This window comes from Lolium perenne, chromosome 7, assembly GCF_019359855.2.
Source record: "Lolium perenne isolate Kyuss_39 chromosome 7, Kyuss_2.0, whole genome shotgun sequence".
Lineage (NCBI taxonomy): Eukaryota > Viridiplantae > Streptophyta > Magnoliopsida > Poales > Poaceae > Lolium > Lolium perenne.
In genome coordinates, this window is record NC_067250.2 from 65,953,885 (window position 1) to 65,971,578 (window position 17,694).

The 17,694-nt window shown below is 42.4% G+C and overlaps 2 protein-coding genes across 9 annotated transcripts; one reads left to right on the forward strand and one right to left on the reverse strand.

The window, feature by feature from the left end:
- On the forward strand, window positions 1–1,335 carry LOC127313093 (uncharacterized). Its single transcript, XM_051343636.2, has 2 exons — window positions 1–682; window positions 879–1,335. The coding sequence occupies exons 1-2, from the start codon at window positions 45–47 to the stop codon at window positions 1,102–1,104; spliced, it is 864 nt and encodes a 287-aa protein (XP_051199596.1). The 5' UTR covers window positions 1–44; the 3' UTR covers window positions 1,105–1,335.
- Window positions 1,336–1,768: 433 nt separating this feature from the next.
- On the reverse strand, window positions 1,769–16,017 carry LOC127317229 (telomerase reverse transcriptase). Of its 8 annotated transcripts, none has more exons than XM_051347748.2 (15): window positions 15,635–16,016; window positions 15,410–15,490; window positions 14,672–14,737; window positions 14,408–14,587; window positions 13,569–14,099; window positions 12,066–12,192; window positions 10,770–10,899; window positions 10,084–10,183; window positions 8,340–9,437; window positions 7,104–7,606; window positions 6,319–6,585; window positions 5,590–6,024; window positions 4,454–5,066; window positions 3,439–3,522; window positions 1,769–2,093 (listed from the first exon to the last, which is right to left on the reverse strand). In XM_051347748.2, the coding sequence occupies exons 1-12, from the start codon at window positions 15,953–15,955 to the stop codon at window positions 5,751–5,753; spliced, it is 3,678 nt and encodes a 1,225-aa protein (XP_051203708.1). In that variant the 5' UTR covers window positions 15,956–16,016; the 3' UTR covers window positions 1,769–2,093; window positions 3,439–3,522; window positions 4,454–5,066; window positions 5,590–5,750. The 8 variants fall into 8 exon arrangements, with proteins under 8 accessions (XP_051203708.1, XP_051203709.1, XP_071680741.1 ...); XM_051347749.2 differs by having other exon boundaries at window positions 4,454–5,123; XM_071824640.1 differs by having other exon boundaries at window positions 4,454–6,024; window positions 14,510–14,587; window positions 15,635–16,017.
- Window positions 16,018–17,694: the final 1,677 nt, after the last annotated feature.

Consider the following 17,694-nt stretch of genomic DNA (forward strand, 5'->3'; position numbering starts at 1 on the left):
TAAACAAACAGGCGCGTGTCCTGAGCCCAACGATCTGCACGGCAATGTCTTCTCGGCACGAGACGCGGGAAGAAGGCCGAGCCGTCCCCGTTGCGGACGCTGCTCCCGGCGACACCGCCCCCATGGTGATCACCGCCTCGGGCAATCACGGCATCCCCGTGCTCATCACGCCAGCCAGCACAGGCGCCACCGCGTCGTTCCAGGGCTTCCTGCTCCTGCAGCAGGAGGCGGCCAAGAAGGAGGAAGAGGCCGAGGACCCGCTGGCGGAGCGGAAGAAGTGGTTCCGGGAGATGCGTGGGTGGCTGATGGTGCTGGCGACGGTGGCAGCGTCGGTGGCATACCAAGCGGGGCTGAACCCTCCCGGCGGGTTTTGGCAGGACAACAACGACGGGCACCGCGCCGGCAACCCGGTGCTTCGGGACCAGCACTGGGTGCGCTACGTCCTCTTCTACTACTTTAACGCGACGGCGTTCGTGACCTCGCTGGTCATCATGGTGCTGCTCATGAGCGAGCGCTTCTACCACGGGGAGGCCAAGGTGATGGCGCTCATGTTCGCCACATTCATCGACCTCGCCAGCCTCGTCGGCGCCTACATCGCCGGCACCACCCGCTACGCCTCATCATGCGTCTACATCGTCGTCATCACCTGCGTCTCATTCGTCGGCGTCATCTACATCGGAGAGTAAGTACACATACGACCAATGCCTACAACATGCAATCTATTGCTCCTTCCGATCCATTTTAACTGTCGCTAATATGGATGTATTTAGATACATTTTAGTTATACAACCATATTAGTGATAAATATTATGAATCGGATAGAGTACGTACCAGCTTCTAGCCTACATACAGGAGCGAAATTCAATGTTATGTTTCAGGGCAATGGGCGAAATATGCGCCTTCGTACTGCGGAGGATAAGGTGCATGCGTGACCTCGCGAAGCTCAAGTGGTGCCCGGTGCCGGCAGACGTGGTGACCAAATCATTGCCGGAGAAGGAGGCGGAGGAGCGTAGGAAGAGAGCCAACGAGAGGCGCAAGCGCCCCTGCTGCCCGTGCTGTGCACCGCCAGCCACGACGGATAGTCGCGACGTCGAGGGGCAGTGATGGATCACGGTGGCCAAAGAAAGATGTTCGCAATCTATATATGTGCACAAGGATATCTTGTATTGTATCTTCAAGTTGTTTCTTTGTACGGACGCATTTGTCGCACGCCAACTTTGATCTTCGACCGTGGCGTCATTGTTTCTTTGTGGCTGGATGTATTTTTCGCTGGTTTGGTTGGTACCCGAAATATGTATTTGTCAGATAATAAGCAGTCTGAAGATTATGAGTGCATGCTCTGAATTTCTCTTCAACGTGAAACCAGTTAGTTCAGTACGGCGTAGCCTGGCTACGCAACTAAGGTTGCAAGCGGGGCGGGTTGCGGCTGACTGCTGGGGAGCGACGCGGGAAAACACATGCCCAGCGGATGTTTGCGGGACGTCGCATCGTTCTGCTGAAGCTAGTGCGGGACACAGCGGCAAGCTGCACCATCCCGCATGATCCCGCATGACACAGGCATGGGGGACAGAGCATCTCAATCGAAAGCTGCTTAGAGTGGGTAGCTAGCTACTGGCTACGCATTAATCGTTCGTATTCGTTCGGAAGCTAGCTACATACATGTTGATCGATCGGAAGCTAGCACATCAGCCATCATTACACAGCAGAAATGACAATAAGATTGAAAGGAATAGTGAGCCACTGTTGCTGGCACAAAGAGAAGGTGATCTCACATGTAAATAAAAAATCATACGAATTCAATAAAATTCATCCTGTCAAAATGAAACTCAGCCTCGTACAGATCATTTGGTCCCTTAATTTCCGCAGAAAAATCGCACGAAATCAATGAAATTCATGCTGTCAAAATGAACCATGACCACAAGGTACTGCAGCAGCAGAATCAAGTAACATGCAATCTTAACTGAATCAAGTATTAGTTCTGCATCAAGTATTCACATGGGTATTTGCTTCCGTTTTCACCACCCCCTTAGCATCATGCATGTTCTGCGTTGTAAGCTTTGGTCCGGTTTGTCTGGGATAGTTCTTCAGGCCCTCTGCATATTTATAGGTGATACATTTAGCACTTTATACAACAGGTAACTGGATCAAAGCAGGACAGACTACACATCGATCAGAACAATACTGTGAAGTTTCAAGTGCTTAAATCACTAGGAGCACATCAAACTGTATATGTTATGAAGATATTATTTGATACAAAATCAAAGCCCTTTAATTACTGCGTAAGATACATAACAGAGCGGCCAGAGTAGACTACACAACATTAACGTGAGGATTGCAATTTGTGCTGCACTACCTGTCAGAAGCCTACGGTGATCTTCCTATTTATGTCCAGGAGAATGGCAAGTCGAATACATGATTTCTGTGTTCCTCAATGTTTTGGTTTATAATCAGCTCAGTACATACCAAAGGGTTGACAGGGTTACATGAGACATACCAAAGGGTAGCAATTTTACTCAGTACATAATGCAGGGATACAATTTTACTCAGGTTAGACTAGAAACCTTGAGCTGCAGTAACCAGATTTGTGATGTTTGAGAACAAGGTTTGCGGAACTACAGAACTAACCGGGACAGCGTCAAGTACTTAGTACAGGTAAGATGTGAAGTAACAAATTAGTACTAACCAATCAATCAACCAGACCTACTACCAAGCAAATTTATGGAGAAAGAATCACAGGAACTTGGCAGAACTAGATTGCAATGGTAAAGCATGATCAAGCACTATCGTCTTAGTAAAAAATAATTACTGCAGTCTGCAGGATAACCAGGACACCATGCACCATGAATAATTCTAACATGAACCAACTGATCAGTGATTACTTGAACAAAATGATACATCACAACACATAATCATGATTTAGCAATTTATACAACATGTCACTGGATCAAACTTCAGGACAGACTACACATGAGAACAATGCTGGATTTTTTCGAAATAGATTATAGCAGTCTGTAGGTTCTATAGTACTCATGCTTGCACAACTAGTTGAATCCTTGGATTCTTTCTCATCTCTTGTTTTCGTTGATCTATGAGCAGAAATAAAACAAGAAGTCAAGAATCACCTAAGATTGCAAATTAATGCTATCAAGTAGACTGCAAGTGAAACAATGGCTGCATGGTAATATAGAGAAGATGGCCCATTGGTCAGACTAAGATATATGATACATAGAAACAGCATTGGTCAGAGAAGATGGCCCAGGTCAGACTTCAGAAGTATGCTGCCCATAATGGCGAAATTTTATGCATCGTTACTCTCAGCTCCCAGTACTAGATTACATCTCTGTTCTGGGTACACTACTTCTACTTCAGCAATTCAACAAAGTAGCATCTCTTTTATATCTCAAAAAAGAAAGTGAAAATACAGAACCAAGCATGTACCTTGGCTTGGATCTCGGGATTTTCCATTTGTAGGTGCAGCTAAAGCTTTCTTTGGCAGAGCTTTTGCAGGTATTTCATGTTGATCTGTTGATCAATATGAAAAGTGTTAATATTTTGCACACGGTATAAATCTGAACCAAATTTATTAAATCTGTTTGCTTTTGATTGTAGAACAAAATCAGCCCTGGCACACATGTATCAGTAATTGTATCAGTAATTCTAAAGCATCAAGCTAGAGAGCATCAAGTTACTTTAAAAAAAGGTTAGAGCATTATTATACATCACATATATCCAACGACTAGGCTCCCTGCTACCCAATATCGAGTTCTAAGATAGACATTCTAGCTAGTGTAGATGATGTATGCTGCTGTAATTCATTGTAAATACATTATTTTCTGTTCATAAATAAAGTTCTTTTTTTGAACTAGTAATTCATTGTAAATACATTATACAGTAACCCCAATTCTCCAATTATTTAGAGAGTGGTCCATCTGATGGACCTGATGCATTTCCTAATTTACTAACAGCAATGAAAAGAGAAGATACCAATGCTTACCTAATGTTACCTAAACTATCCAGACTTTGCTGCCGGATTCAGGGTAGCATCCTGAATCAGCAATAGCGGTAGCTGCAATTTAGTACAATGGACCTAAACTATCCAGACTTAGTTATATTCTACCTACAAGGAGATTAGGATGGTCGGAGCAAACATCCAATGGTGGTGTGTTACAGAGATACAGAGAGAGCATAACAAATTTGACTCATGAGCGAACCAAAGTTATTAGATGGATTATTGAATGGGAGAACTCTGAACTCTGAACCAAAGTTATTAAATCTGTTTGCTTTTGATTGTAGAACAAATGAGACTTGCTCAGTTTAAGCAAACTCTGAAGCAAGTATGTAATGTATGGAAAACTATATGATATTACTTATACAATCTGAACCAAAATCAGCCCTGGCACACATGTATCAGTAATTCTAAAGCATCAAGCAAGGGAGGATTGTGGTCACACACCTTGGACTTGGGTTGAAGAATCACCTGTAGGTGCAGCGATTTCTCCAGCTGACAGATGCCCTTTGTTCTTGAAGTGCAGAAAAGGGGGCAACGAGGATGGCCTTGCGGAAGTTGACGGTGATGAAAGGCCAGCTCCAGTTGATGGTGATGAACCATCCGCTTCAGCGCGTGAGGGAGGCGGTGGAGGTTCCTGGTCGGGCAGTCCCAAGATGGAGGCGCCGCCGCCGTCGACCATCCCGACCGGGCAGTCCTGAGATGGATGCACTCCCGCCGTTGACCCCAACATCAGTACGAGCAGGTGGAAGAAGATCTCAGGGGCGGTGGAGGATGATCTCAGGGGCGGTGGAGGAAGATCTCAGGGGCGATCTCAGGGGCGGTGGAAGAAGATCTCAGGGGCGGTGGAGCTGAGCCGCCGCCGGGAGCGGTTTCCCCATCGAGAGATAAGGTTTTTTCACTGAGAAGAGCGATTTGCGGGACTGCGGGATGTTGGTGGTCAATGCGGCCTGACTGCTTCGGCCCGCTAGAGGCGACGCGGTGAGCCCAGTGGCACCGCTTCGGCCTTTTTTGCGGGGCGGCGTTGCGGCGTAGCGGGCTGTCCCGCCCCCCTTGCAACCTGATACGCAACGGCAAGCGGTGCAGACGGCAGTGGTGCTATTTGCTTATAGCAGATCTTTGTTGAATAAAATCCAAATAAATATTGTATGCAGATGGTGCTAAGGTCTTAACCTCCATTTGGAGAGAGAGAAAAAAAAGAGAAGATATATGCATATCTAGACCTAGTCTGACCAAGTTAATTTGGAACGGATGCCATACTTCTCAACAGAATTTAATATTAAATACCGAGACAACATATAGCCTGAGCATGTACGCTGTCTAATTACAGGCTGGAAGAGCAAACGTTTTGGACTTGGGTACACACTAAGATTAAACAATGGCTATGCTTCTTTCATCTTCAGACCGACTACCACCCAAATCACTAGGATGCTATTCTTCGAAATAAGTGGCCAAGATGAGCCGCAACTAAATGATACAGAGCCCAAATGCTGCTATGTTTGCTAATGAATGTGGCAGCCGATCAGACACATGATCCCACGCGTATTGGCATACAAGATAGAGACAGAAAGCTTGGGGCAAACCTGATGGGAGGGACTGCAACTTCAGAAGTCACAACTAGCTTTTCACACCTCCAACCTGATAATACTGGTGGATCTGCATATAAGCCACATCCCGCTAAAACTGTCCCCGCAAAGCCAAGGTTCTCTGCAATGCTCAGGAGTCAGGCCCCTCGAGTTTCCTTCTAATATCTGAACCTCCAGAACATCGAAGAATGAGAATCATCCACAGCGTAGCGCAAACTGTCAGAATCGCGGTCCATACAGCCATATCCCCCAACCTCTGCTATCAACAGTGCCAACAGATCCTTGTGACACGAGTGCTTCCTCTGAAGAACACGGATGTACGCAGAAAGTCCAAGCCACGTGGTTTCTTTACGCCTTAGCTTTAGAACCGGGTGAACATTGGATTGCAGCTCCACACCTTGCATGCGGCTGATGATGAGACTGTGCATGTATCTATTCAATGGAATAAAAGAGGAAAGTCACTCTAAAGGCAAAATTTCATTTACATTATACCTTGCTTTTTTTTACCATGGGAGTCCCCTACGGTATAATTTTCTATTAATAAAGATCAGTAAAGTACAAAAGTGAGAGGATTACAAAGTCTGTACAAGGAGGGAAGGAAGAGGAAGGTCAGCTGAAGTTAATACTTGATGCAACACTTACATACATAGTAAAAGGACAGGCTGAGTAAAATACTGAGTGTCAGAAATCTTGTATGATAATATACGTTCGAGAAAAATCTAATACCTGAAGCTGCTCTTGATAATATGCAGCACCTCTGGTTTGCTCATGCTGGAATACGGCAGGTTTCGGATGTAACAATGGAACTTCATTGCGCATAATAGGAAGGCCTGGTATATATTCAGTCTTACGGTTTCTGGCGAGTTGATGTTGGAGTCGTAGAAAATGGGATGGCACTTCGGACGCATATAATGGGATAGCTTGCTGCTAAGGTCCTTCATGGAAGAATGCATATTCACAGTGATCGTGGACATGATTTTGATATCTGAATACCTGTTAAAAAAGGTGCATACTCATTACTAGTTCTATGACAATATTTTGGTTGGCAAAATTAGTGGTAATACTTCCTGAAAAAACTTAGGGGATGTTGGAACTGCAGAACCAGCAAGACAAATAAATACCAAATTCAGGAAATAAGACAAATGAACATCTTAGTAAGATCTACAGAAGACAACAAAGCCACGCCCTCACACAAGTTTGTCTTCAAGACAAGGTTAGAATAAGTATCCAAGAAGGAACCAAATTAGCATTGGGTGAAGCACAGATATATTCTGATTCTCAACAAACTTTAAAAAATGCATGAAAGTCCAGGAGAATCTTCTATCAACATTTGAACTTATATAATTCACTCTGGCTTAAATGACATTCATGAGTACTGATTAGTCAAGGTATCAATAGCAAGATGACAAAACAAAAAGTGGTTGATTTATTTCACAGGGTTATAAACAGAATTCGTCACTGTATTTATGAACTGAAATAACAAAACTAAAACAGGACACCATCAGACATACCTTGTATAATCTGCTTGAATTTCCAAATTTTCACAATTTATAAGTAAACCACTCCATGGTATGAAAGCGATTCCATCATCACCCTTGTAAAGTCTATTATGGCAATGCTCACTACTTCCAACATTGAAGTTAAAACCATATTTTCTGCCATTCATGTAGCTGTTGTAGTACACAAAGCCTCTTCTCAACCTATTATAGAAGTTCAAAGCATGCGTCTTTGAGAAAGAGATAAACATGAAATCATCAATGAACCTCATCAGCAAATATTCTGGTGCTGAAACAGACTCTCCTGAATTTATCTTTCCATCATGAAGAACATTCAATAGCACGGAATTTTCAAGGTGGCCATAATACAGAGAACAAAGGTTGGGAGATAACTTGTTTCCTTGAGCAATTCCTACTTGTTGCAAGTAAAAGTTTTGGGCAATCTTCAGAATATTGCACTTAACATGTTCAAAAAGGACACGCTGAAGATCTTCCTTCCGGATTGTACTAACAGTTCCCTGAATTACCACAAAGAAAGGAAGCTTTTAAGACACTGTGCTGACCGACACTTCTATCTCAGAAATAATAGAAGTAAACAGGTTGTCACAAAAGATAGAGCAACAGCATAAAAGGAGTTACAGGCTCCTTTTGAGACAATTTTACAGCTAAATACTCTTAGGACCATACCGAGAGGCAAGGATTAGTTATGGTTTCTCTTATATTTCTTACTGATCAAGCTTACCTACCAGTTAGTTCTATATTTACTACTTCTCATGTTAGGATGTGTGGTAGAACTTGAGGAAAGGGTAGCCCCTGATCCTGATCTAAGGTTGCAGGTGTGCTCGATGGGAGGTCGAGGCTTGAAACCTCGGCGCCCCAGAGCACCTGGAGGAAGAGGACAGCAGGGAGACAGCGACTTAGATCTTGCCTTGCTGGTTAAGCCAGACTAACAAACTTGGAAACTAATACCTATTTAAACTAGTTTATGTATTAACTAGTTTAAGTAATTAGAAGGTCCCGGAAAAGCTTCACTTTTAAATTAGACTTCTATAGACAAAAAAGAGTGATAATGCAAAACCAAAGCCACAACTAAATGAGACAGACAAAATATTACGATTTGAGCAGATTTGACTTCCAGTGACAGGCATTTGAGTACTGTTTAGTGGTTGTTACATATATATTTTAATAGCGGTCACATTCACTAACAAGGCAACCCCCGGAGAACAAATGAAATGAGCTCTGATACAGTACCTGATCAACAAGAATGCCACCACTTGATGATGGCTGAATTGAGAAATCATGGCTACTGTTTCCGTTGCTAACAGAGACATTTGAATCAAAGCGGTAGACCGCATTCTTAGACCTACTGTATATTACTTTCTTGCATTTCCTCAGGACATACTCATCACCTTTCAGAACATCATCCATAATTTTCAGTAGCATGTCATGATTAACACAATCAAATGCCTTGGATACATCAGCAACAACAATATATACCTTCAGCTCCTTCAACTGTGTTCTTACTGAAGAGATAAAACTGGAGAGGTTTTTGTAGATACTATCGTAGTCAAAAACAGATGAACCGAACATCTCTGGATTCTCATCCCTTACTTTTTTTAAAACTAAGTGACACTTACTGAGAATGACATCCTTTGGTTGAGCTTTAAAATTTACTAATGGTCTCATATCTTTTGTTTTTGGAAGAAATCTCACTGTTGAAGAGCGGTACAAATGTCTTATTGCTCTCCTTGATGTACCACACAGAGTCCTGAAACTCTGCGCATGTAATGAAGCAATAGCATTGCTAGTAAGATTCCTCCAAACTGACTTCGGATAATAGAAAACATCATATCGCTTTGTTTCCCTTTCTGTAACATAAAAGTATGTATTGATCAATGGTATCACAATATCAGAAAATAACCAGCTAATCCAACAGCGCAAGAGGTTGTTCTGTCTCTGCTCCTCCATGCCACTTGATACCTCAGTGTATTTTCTCATTGGTACTAAGCAAGAGCAACTAGTGTATCCAATTTTTGATAGCCAAGAATAATATGATACTTTCAGCTCACCAATACAATCAGTTACTTGAAATGTTTCGAACCTTCGTAACCTTATAAACTTCCAAATGTTTAACCTTAAAGATCTCTTACTAGAAGGATTGCCAAGCAAAGGCTGTGGAATGATTCGTATCAACACTGCCCAGACAAAGGATACTACTTGCTGATGTGTACTGTAAGCTTCCAATTGAGCAAAAGATCCATCAGAACATGCTGATTTTCCTCCCATTGAATGCTGTATGCTTCTTTCGTTGGCCACATTATCTGAAGGGAACCCATCCTCTGCAACCTGCTTTATATTGAAAGAGAATATGACATCCTTCTTCTAGTTTCACATTAACAGATTAGAGCTATTTTGACCAAGTAAATAATGTATCAGCATGTGCGGAATGAAATGTCTAAACATATACTGTCTATAATATGCAATGAGGTTCAATAATTCGCCTTCGACATGTTTGATCTGCATAACTGTTAAGATAGAAGTATGTCATGCCATAACAAAAGTACTATTTTCCCTATTCTAATTTCTAATTGGAAGAAAAGTAGTAGAGGAGATGGTTTTCCTCTTTAAGATTCAAAGTTAATACGGAGTAAGTAGAATCGGTAATGTTGCACAAAGTGTCATTAACAGTAGTTTGCTGCCCTTTGACACTGGACTAAGACAAACTGTAGAAAACAACCAAATGAGGTCTTATATTTTTAGCAGTTAAATAAAGGAAATAATATACTCCCTCCGATTCATATTACATGACACTAATATAGATGTATCTACACACATTTTAATTGTAGATACCTCCATTTTAGTGGCAACTAATATGGATCGGAGGGAGTAGCATACTTCAGCAAAATGGAGAAGTGAAAAAAAAGTAGCCATAAACTGGTTTGTTGTGTGATTCTGAATAATATTACTCAAAAGTGGTTTAACTGTCCAAAAGTACCTTAGAATTGGCAGAACAATGCTTCATAAATAGTTTTTTATACTGACAGCGTTTCGAATTCCTTATGAGATTTTTCACTTGCTGAAGCAGCCAGTGACACCTGGTAACAGGAAGTGTTAGCTACTAGCAACAACAGTCAGTTAGATGATAAGTTAAAAACTGCATAAGTGTGACAACAAACAAGAATTTGTTCAATGCCTCCATTCAAGCATTTGCAGTAGCGTGTGTAAACATGTGTGATGTACAAAAGGCTGGCAATTGACCAAACACATGGAATCTTTAGATGATAGTGATGTATAATGTGTATAGCGGATAGACCCTTTAGCACAACATATAAAGACGCATGTAGTTGTCTACATGTATCTCACTGCAATAGAGAGAAACTGATTCGGTATCTCCTGGTACAGAGATAAAATTTAATAAACCTTTAAAAGATGTTTTTATTTGCATGGCAGTTGGTCACTAGAATAGTCATTACATTTGGATTAGTATGTTAAGTAAATAGGTAGTGCCTCAAACAGATAAGTTCTGTAGTAATGTGTGTTCGACAGAGGAAGGTGAATCATGAAATCGAGATCCTCACGTACAGTCTAAAGTTATGAGCAAATTTATGCGAAATGCTGAAAAGCCACGTTGGCTAATGAACTTTACTGGTAAAATAGTGCGAGTCAAATATGTTGACTCACAGGCAATTAGTATTTCTTGTGGGAGATCCATCGCAATCGCAATGGGAGAAGTTTATGCAGCACTCCTTGATTCCAAATATGCGCTTTATAACAAACAGTCCATCTGTTCCTTTCCTTTTACTAGCGAAGTCTAACAGTATTAAGGAAATTTTGAAGAAGATAGTATACCAAGAAAATGCTGAAGTACCATACAAAGTAAATATGTGGAAACGACAAAAAAATTAACATATTAATATGTGCTCCCTCCGATCCATAATAAATGTTGTGGTTTTAGTTCAAATTTGACTAAAAATGAACTAAAACCACGACACTTCTTATGGATCGGGGGGACTAGTAAGAATTGCAAAATGACAACTGTGAACCTCCGAATGCCAGTATTCAACACACTAGTATTTTATTTTATTTTATTGTACAAGCGTAAAATGTAATCGTTCAGAACACATCCTATAAGATAGAGGAAACACATGCAGCAAACTATTAATATAGAAATAGAATGAAACACACCACACCAGAGCTATGAAACCATATCCACAAGGCCAGTTCTTTTTACCAGAAGAGAATTAGTCTTAAAATCAGACTTCAGAACACATCTGACGGAGGACATGAAGAAACTGATATATGTAAACTACTTACAAGTTGTTCTGAACAATTTGAAATCTTCCTCCAAATAACATGTTAGACAAGGAAAAGATATAGCAAGAATGCAAGATATTAGTTATATTTTTTTGACAAAACGCAAAAGTAATATGTATTTCATAGATGTATTTCATATTTTGAACTTATTTACATCCAGATTGAGAGATGCATTTCACATTTAATCAAAATATGCAGAGGATGTCTCTAAAAAATAGGAATGCTATAATTTATTTACAAAATGGCTAAATGTCTGGAATTCAGATGGTATGATCAGTGGTAACTAGAAACATTACAGTGAGTAAACCATATATGAGACACAGCAGCAAAACTGTCAAGACAATGACACCAGCATACTGGTGTTCATTACCAACATCACACTAAATCCATGCTGTGATAGAGTACATCTAGAGACACAGCAGCAACAAAGGTCCCATATTGCAATAATCTGCATCACCTCCGCAAAGAACCTTGCAGCCGTCCACTGATGCCCGTGCTTTAGACCCCAACAAGAAAAATAAAAAACTGAGAGTTGGTTTAAACTCAATCTAGTTCTTCATTTACTGCAGGTTCAGAACAACTTTATTAACAATAACTCTGATTGCAGTTGCAGAGATTGACACACTTCAAGTTTTGGCAGGTGCGCAAATAACAAGAGGATACTGTTGCGATGGAAGACGTTCTTGGATACTCTTTTGTTATAGAAAATACCATGTCTTCCTATGGGAGAGTCTACTGATACACATTTTGAAGCATTCAACATTAGGCAATTGAAGCAGACAGGACCACTCTGCAAGTAGAAAAAAATGTTGAAGAAACTACAGCAACATAAAAGTTTCATTCCGCTGTGTAACAAAACAATTGATAAGTGCTTCTGAGTTTCAGCAACGCGCCGGAGAGAAAGGAACTGGCAAAGATACCAAAAGGCAGATAGCAACATTCATAAGTACTACAGTTTTGGTAAGTTTCAGGGCATAGGCGTACAGTAGTCGACTTTGGTGGTGGATGGTTAAAATCAGTGACCACTATTGCAGACTTAGGGTTGGAGCATAATATCCTTCTCATGGCAAGCAGCTAATTACTTGGAAACACGCCCAATAATCAGACTAATTCGGAAAATATCCTGGCTGACTTGAGATCAAGTCACCAGCCCTAACTGGGCGAGCAGCAGCACACATATTAGCAGCGCAACATGAAGATAACCTTAAACATTTACTATCAGATGGGCTGATGAATTCTATTGCACATGCCAGGCCCACCCAACCTCTATATAAATTATGTAGAATGGCTCACTTGTGTACACAATGATAGGGGCAGAACATGAAGGGGTACTGTTATAAGCCTAGTGACAAGAGTATTTTGCCAAAAAAAAAGGTAACCAAACCAGTAATAATCACTACAAACATACCCATAATTATCAGAGTAAATGTGAGAATCAAGTGCTGGCTTGATGGATAGAACTCATGGTGGTGAACTCTCCCACCCAGGTTCAAACCGCAGGATGCTATCCGCATGAAAAAATCACAGGAGGTCGCATCTCCTACCTAAACTACGTACAGTTAACGGAGGGATCCGCCCCCATTTAGCCACGTTTTTTAAGCAAAGTAAATGTAGCAAATGAAAAAAAGAATGGAAGGAATGCATATAATACTGACACGTGGACCTGACTGGGATCATAAATGGTACCATCCCACAGCACTTCATAGTTCCAATTTTATCAAATATTCAATTTTATGATTTCGTATGACTAAAATTGAGAAATACTAAAATGGAATGTATTTCTGGCCTATTTTCTACAATGTTAGGCACAAGACATGTGTTGCACTGTTGTTCACCCCACACGCTAGTAAAGTATACAACTTTCTACTCCAAAGAGGTGGCTTCAATGCTAGGATTAGCATGTCAGTGTGACACTAAGTGGAAAATCTTGAAGTGTCAATCCCTCTCGTCAAAGTTATTGCTTTTGACACTTCCTGACAATATAACTTTGCCGAAAAGGAAACTATTAAAGTACAACAGTAGACAAAGACCAAAATGAAGGACAAATAATGATTTAGGAGGGTAGAAGAACTTTTAAGTGTAAGCACAAAAGAAGACAGCAGGAAAGAAATATCAGGAGATTGGGAGGGAACTGAGATACAGTTGTAAGTAGCTGGAGAGTCCTACTTGGGGCCTTGTAGATTGGTCTCCTGGTGTACTGTAACCGCATGATAGACCCTGGGAAGGCATAATATCCAACACAGAACCAGGTGACTTCCGAGATGACAGGACAGGTACATTGCCTGGCTCTTTGATTTGTGGAAAATTATTACCATTGTTCGCTCCAAGAAAAGTGTTGTCTGCAGTAGGCTGCAAGGAGTGTCTTTGATTCTTCACTTCAGCAGCTTGGTTGCTCTTGTTTAATTTACTTAACTCTGTTGACCTATCTTCATAACACACCTGCTTCTGCTTACTGCGACGTTGCCAACTGTACAACCTTTTTCTTTTCCTAGGCTTCTGGGTGAAGCAATTGGAAGAGTTACATCCATCACCTGAACATTTAGGCTTTATAGCTCCTACAGCATCACAACTTCCAGAACTTGGTAGAGCATCAACTTTCTTAGTGTTATCTGAGTTGTAAAACTCAGCTTTTGAATTGCTGATGGGATTGCCTCCAGATAGGCTCTGTGCCATCTGTGCATTACGCCACGCATAGCACTAAAAACAAAAAGACATGCAGTATCTTATCAGTTTAGTAGAGAAAATAACCACCTGCACATTCAGAGTGTGCTTGTTTGCTAAAAAGAACATTCAGCAGCAAGGTCACAAACAAATTTTAGATATTTAGCATCAAAGAAGATTACTAAGAAATCCCATAGCCAAGTTGAAATTAATTGCAACCTGAAGAGCTTTCAGGTTGGAACCAACAAGTTTAAGTTGGGCACTAACGGACACTGATTGAGATGGTTGATCTAAGTTGAACTACCAGTCTATCACTTACTAGAAGATCTGAATATAATGCTTACCGTGGGGCATTTAGCTTTTATGGATCTGGATTGTTTATTTCTCACTGTCATGGTTGTGGATATACGTTTTTGCAGAACAATGTTTAATGGAACACCAGTCACCTGAATATAATCACTTTTTTTAACGGGCAAAAAGACAGACGAGTGCCTCAGAATATAGCACATGAGAAGATCCCCAACCTGAAACACAACAAGTTTCTGTCAGGGAAAGAACCTGAGGAACTTTAGACATCAGAATAAAAATAAGATTTCCATTACACTTACTCTATTCAAAAGAATATCCCAGGATGAAGAAGAAACAAGGTTACTGGCATGTTTACCCAGGCCACCCTAGCAAGCATAAGGATTAAAAGCATTAATAAAAACAAATAACAAAGGAGCAAGAAATGTGTATATCAATGGATCAAACTCGCAATTCTTGCAATCAGAGAAAAGGCTGTTCTTACCCACTAAGATTAAGCTTCACATACACAGAGGACCCAAGTAACAGATGCACAACTTTGACCACCGGTTTGTGTGGTATATATAATAATTGTAAAGGACCAAGATAATAATGCTAAAGGTATTTTTTGTTTTGAACATTATGGACTTGCTGTTCAGTTTACTTTATATCCTTTTGGGATTAGCGAGCATCTGTTAAAGCATTGTGGAGATATAGCCACATACTCCATATGTTAAAGTACTACTTGTGTTTCTCCGTCAATCAAGCAGTCACAAAAACTCCCCTGCTGGAGAAGACAACATAATTAACTTGCACTGCGCCAGGCCCAAAACCAACACTGACCGTAGTACCACAATGCAATGCACGGAGCCAACACTTGCATGAAGGGAGATTGTAGTGAAGTGTCACACGGCATTCATCATTCTCAGAAGACAACTGAACTGGCTACGCCAATTTCTTCTACATGCTACTAGGAGGCATCCATCATCGTGAACTTTCATAAAATTAAAAAATAAAATAAAAACTATTCGCAAAAAAAAAAAACTGGCCATTCACTGTACCTGACGGATGCCGTTGCAGAGGACGTTGGTGGTTTTGCAGGACCGGTCCGCCAGGATCCACTTGGTCGTCTCCCGGACGAGCTGGGCGTCGAGCACCATGCAGGCAAACAGACGGGCGACAGCCGCTCAGATACCCAACAAAAAAGGAGAAATATGCAAGCCCCAGGCGCAATGCGAGCAAGGCAACAGATGGAAAGGCAGGGGTGGGAGCAGGACGAAGAATACCTGGGCCTGCGAGTGGCCGGCGTTCCCCGGGGTGTACCGCGGCGGCGGCGGCGCGTCGGGGGCTTGCTGGACGGCGCACACGGCGCGGGTGACGAGGCGGCGGTACGCGACTGGGTCGTCGGCGCGGAGGAGGTGCGCCCAGCGGCGGCACGCGAGGCAGCCGGCGGCCGCGCCGCGGCAGGCGGGGCAGGGGGTCCCCGGAGGCGGCGGCGGGGGCAGGAGCTCGAGGATGGCGCGGCCCAGCGGGCGGGCCCGCGCGCCGTAAGCCAGGCGGAGCTCCGGGCGGCCGCCGAGCGCGCGACGGCGGCGCCGCCGCGCCATTGCTGGGATTTCGAAATGGGTTTTAGCTTTTAGGGTCAAAAAAGTTACCGCCCGCCGTTTCTCCTCGTATTGTGGTTGGGTGGTAGGGTCACGAGTTTCCCAGCAATTAATGTTTGGACAGTGCTACAAATCCTTCCCAGTCTACAAAGAGTAAAATGCACCAACGGTCGATGAACTTGTCTAGAAGGCATCGCAGCGGTCACTGAATTTGTAGAAGATGATTTCTACGCTCACTGTTGCTGTATGCACACGGTATTTGGTGACGTGGACGTGGCAGGTCATCGAACTTGTCGTTGCGATGCACGAAAGGTCACTGCGTGGGGCTGGCTGTCGTGCAGAAGAGAAAAGGTGGAGGAGGCAAATTGCAAAGAGTGAAACTGTATCTTGGGGGACCCCTATCCTCCAACCGGCGGCCTCTCCTCCACCCCGCCATCCTGCCATTGTCGCAACCCCGCCGCCGTAGCGTTCCTCCACCTGGCCGCCCTGTCCATCGCCATTCTCTTCATCCCCTTCGCAGATCAGTCTTCTTCCCGTCCCCACTCGATGGAGATTGAGGCGCTCTGCTACGGGTTGCCGCCGGCGGCGGAATTGGAGAAGGTGGAGGAAGCGGCGGCGGGTTGCTGGAGTTAGCAGGGGTGGAGAAGGCGAAGGCGGAGGTGCCACGGGCGACAGCGGCGAGCTCCACCAGCGTCGAGTAGAACTCCGTGCAGTTTTCTGAACAATTTCTTTTGCTTGTGCAGGTTGCCGTGCAATTTGTTCTGTATAGAAAATGGATGTAGGATGGATTCCAGGCGCTGCTCCACATTGCCCTGGATGCAACTGCAAGTGAGAAGAAATGCAGCCCACGAAATGAAGAACCTACTACTTGTTTCACTGCAGTTAGTTCTGTATATGAAATGGATGCAGGATGTTGTGCAGGAAGTAGATGCAGCTGTTGATGGAGCTATCTTTTGCAGATGTAGCAATGGTAGTTGTGAAGATAGTACCACTGGTAGCAATGTTCCTTTTGTACGATGAAGTAGTTAGTTGGCATCACATGAGTAGCATTTTGGAGACTCTCTGTGTAAAGCCTGTTTGGTACATATGAATGAAATATGGTGTATATCTTGTCTTCTATGTTTGACGAAATTTGGCAGTATTTTTTATGCATTACAACAGCATTTTATCCGGAATATAAAGCAACATTTGACAGCAATTAAGCACCATTTTGACAGCATTTTGCTGGTACATATAACACATCAATTGATGAGGAATATAAAGCAAGCATTTGACAGCAATTAAGCACCATTTTGACAACATTTTATACGGAATATAAAGCAAGCATTTGAAATCAAGTGAGCGCCAATTTGATAGCATTTTATCAGGAATATAGAGCAACACATGACAGCAATTAAGCACCATTTTGACAGCAATTGATCAGGAAAATAAGTGTTGAGAAGTAGTACATTGTTTTTTAGTATGTACTAGTTTGAATCAGTTTATTTGAACACTGCCGTGCTTTTGTATTTCGTGTTGCCTTCATATTATAACCCATGCATGGCTGTTTTAGGATTGACTTTATTTCAGCACTATAATTACAATATGTGTACGTCCTTTATAATATAGCCATCTCTTGTTGATCATACTCATGAGAGGACCATTCCTATTTTTTCGCCGCTAAAGGGTAAAGTACATCCCTCGGGGCAGCGATTCTTGCTGCAGGCCACTAAACATGCATCAACTACGAGCAAGGAAATAGA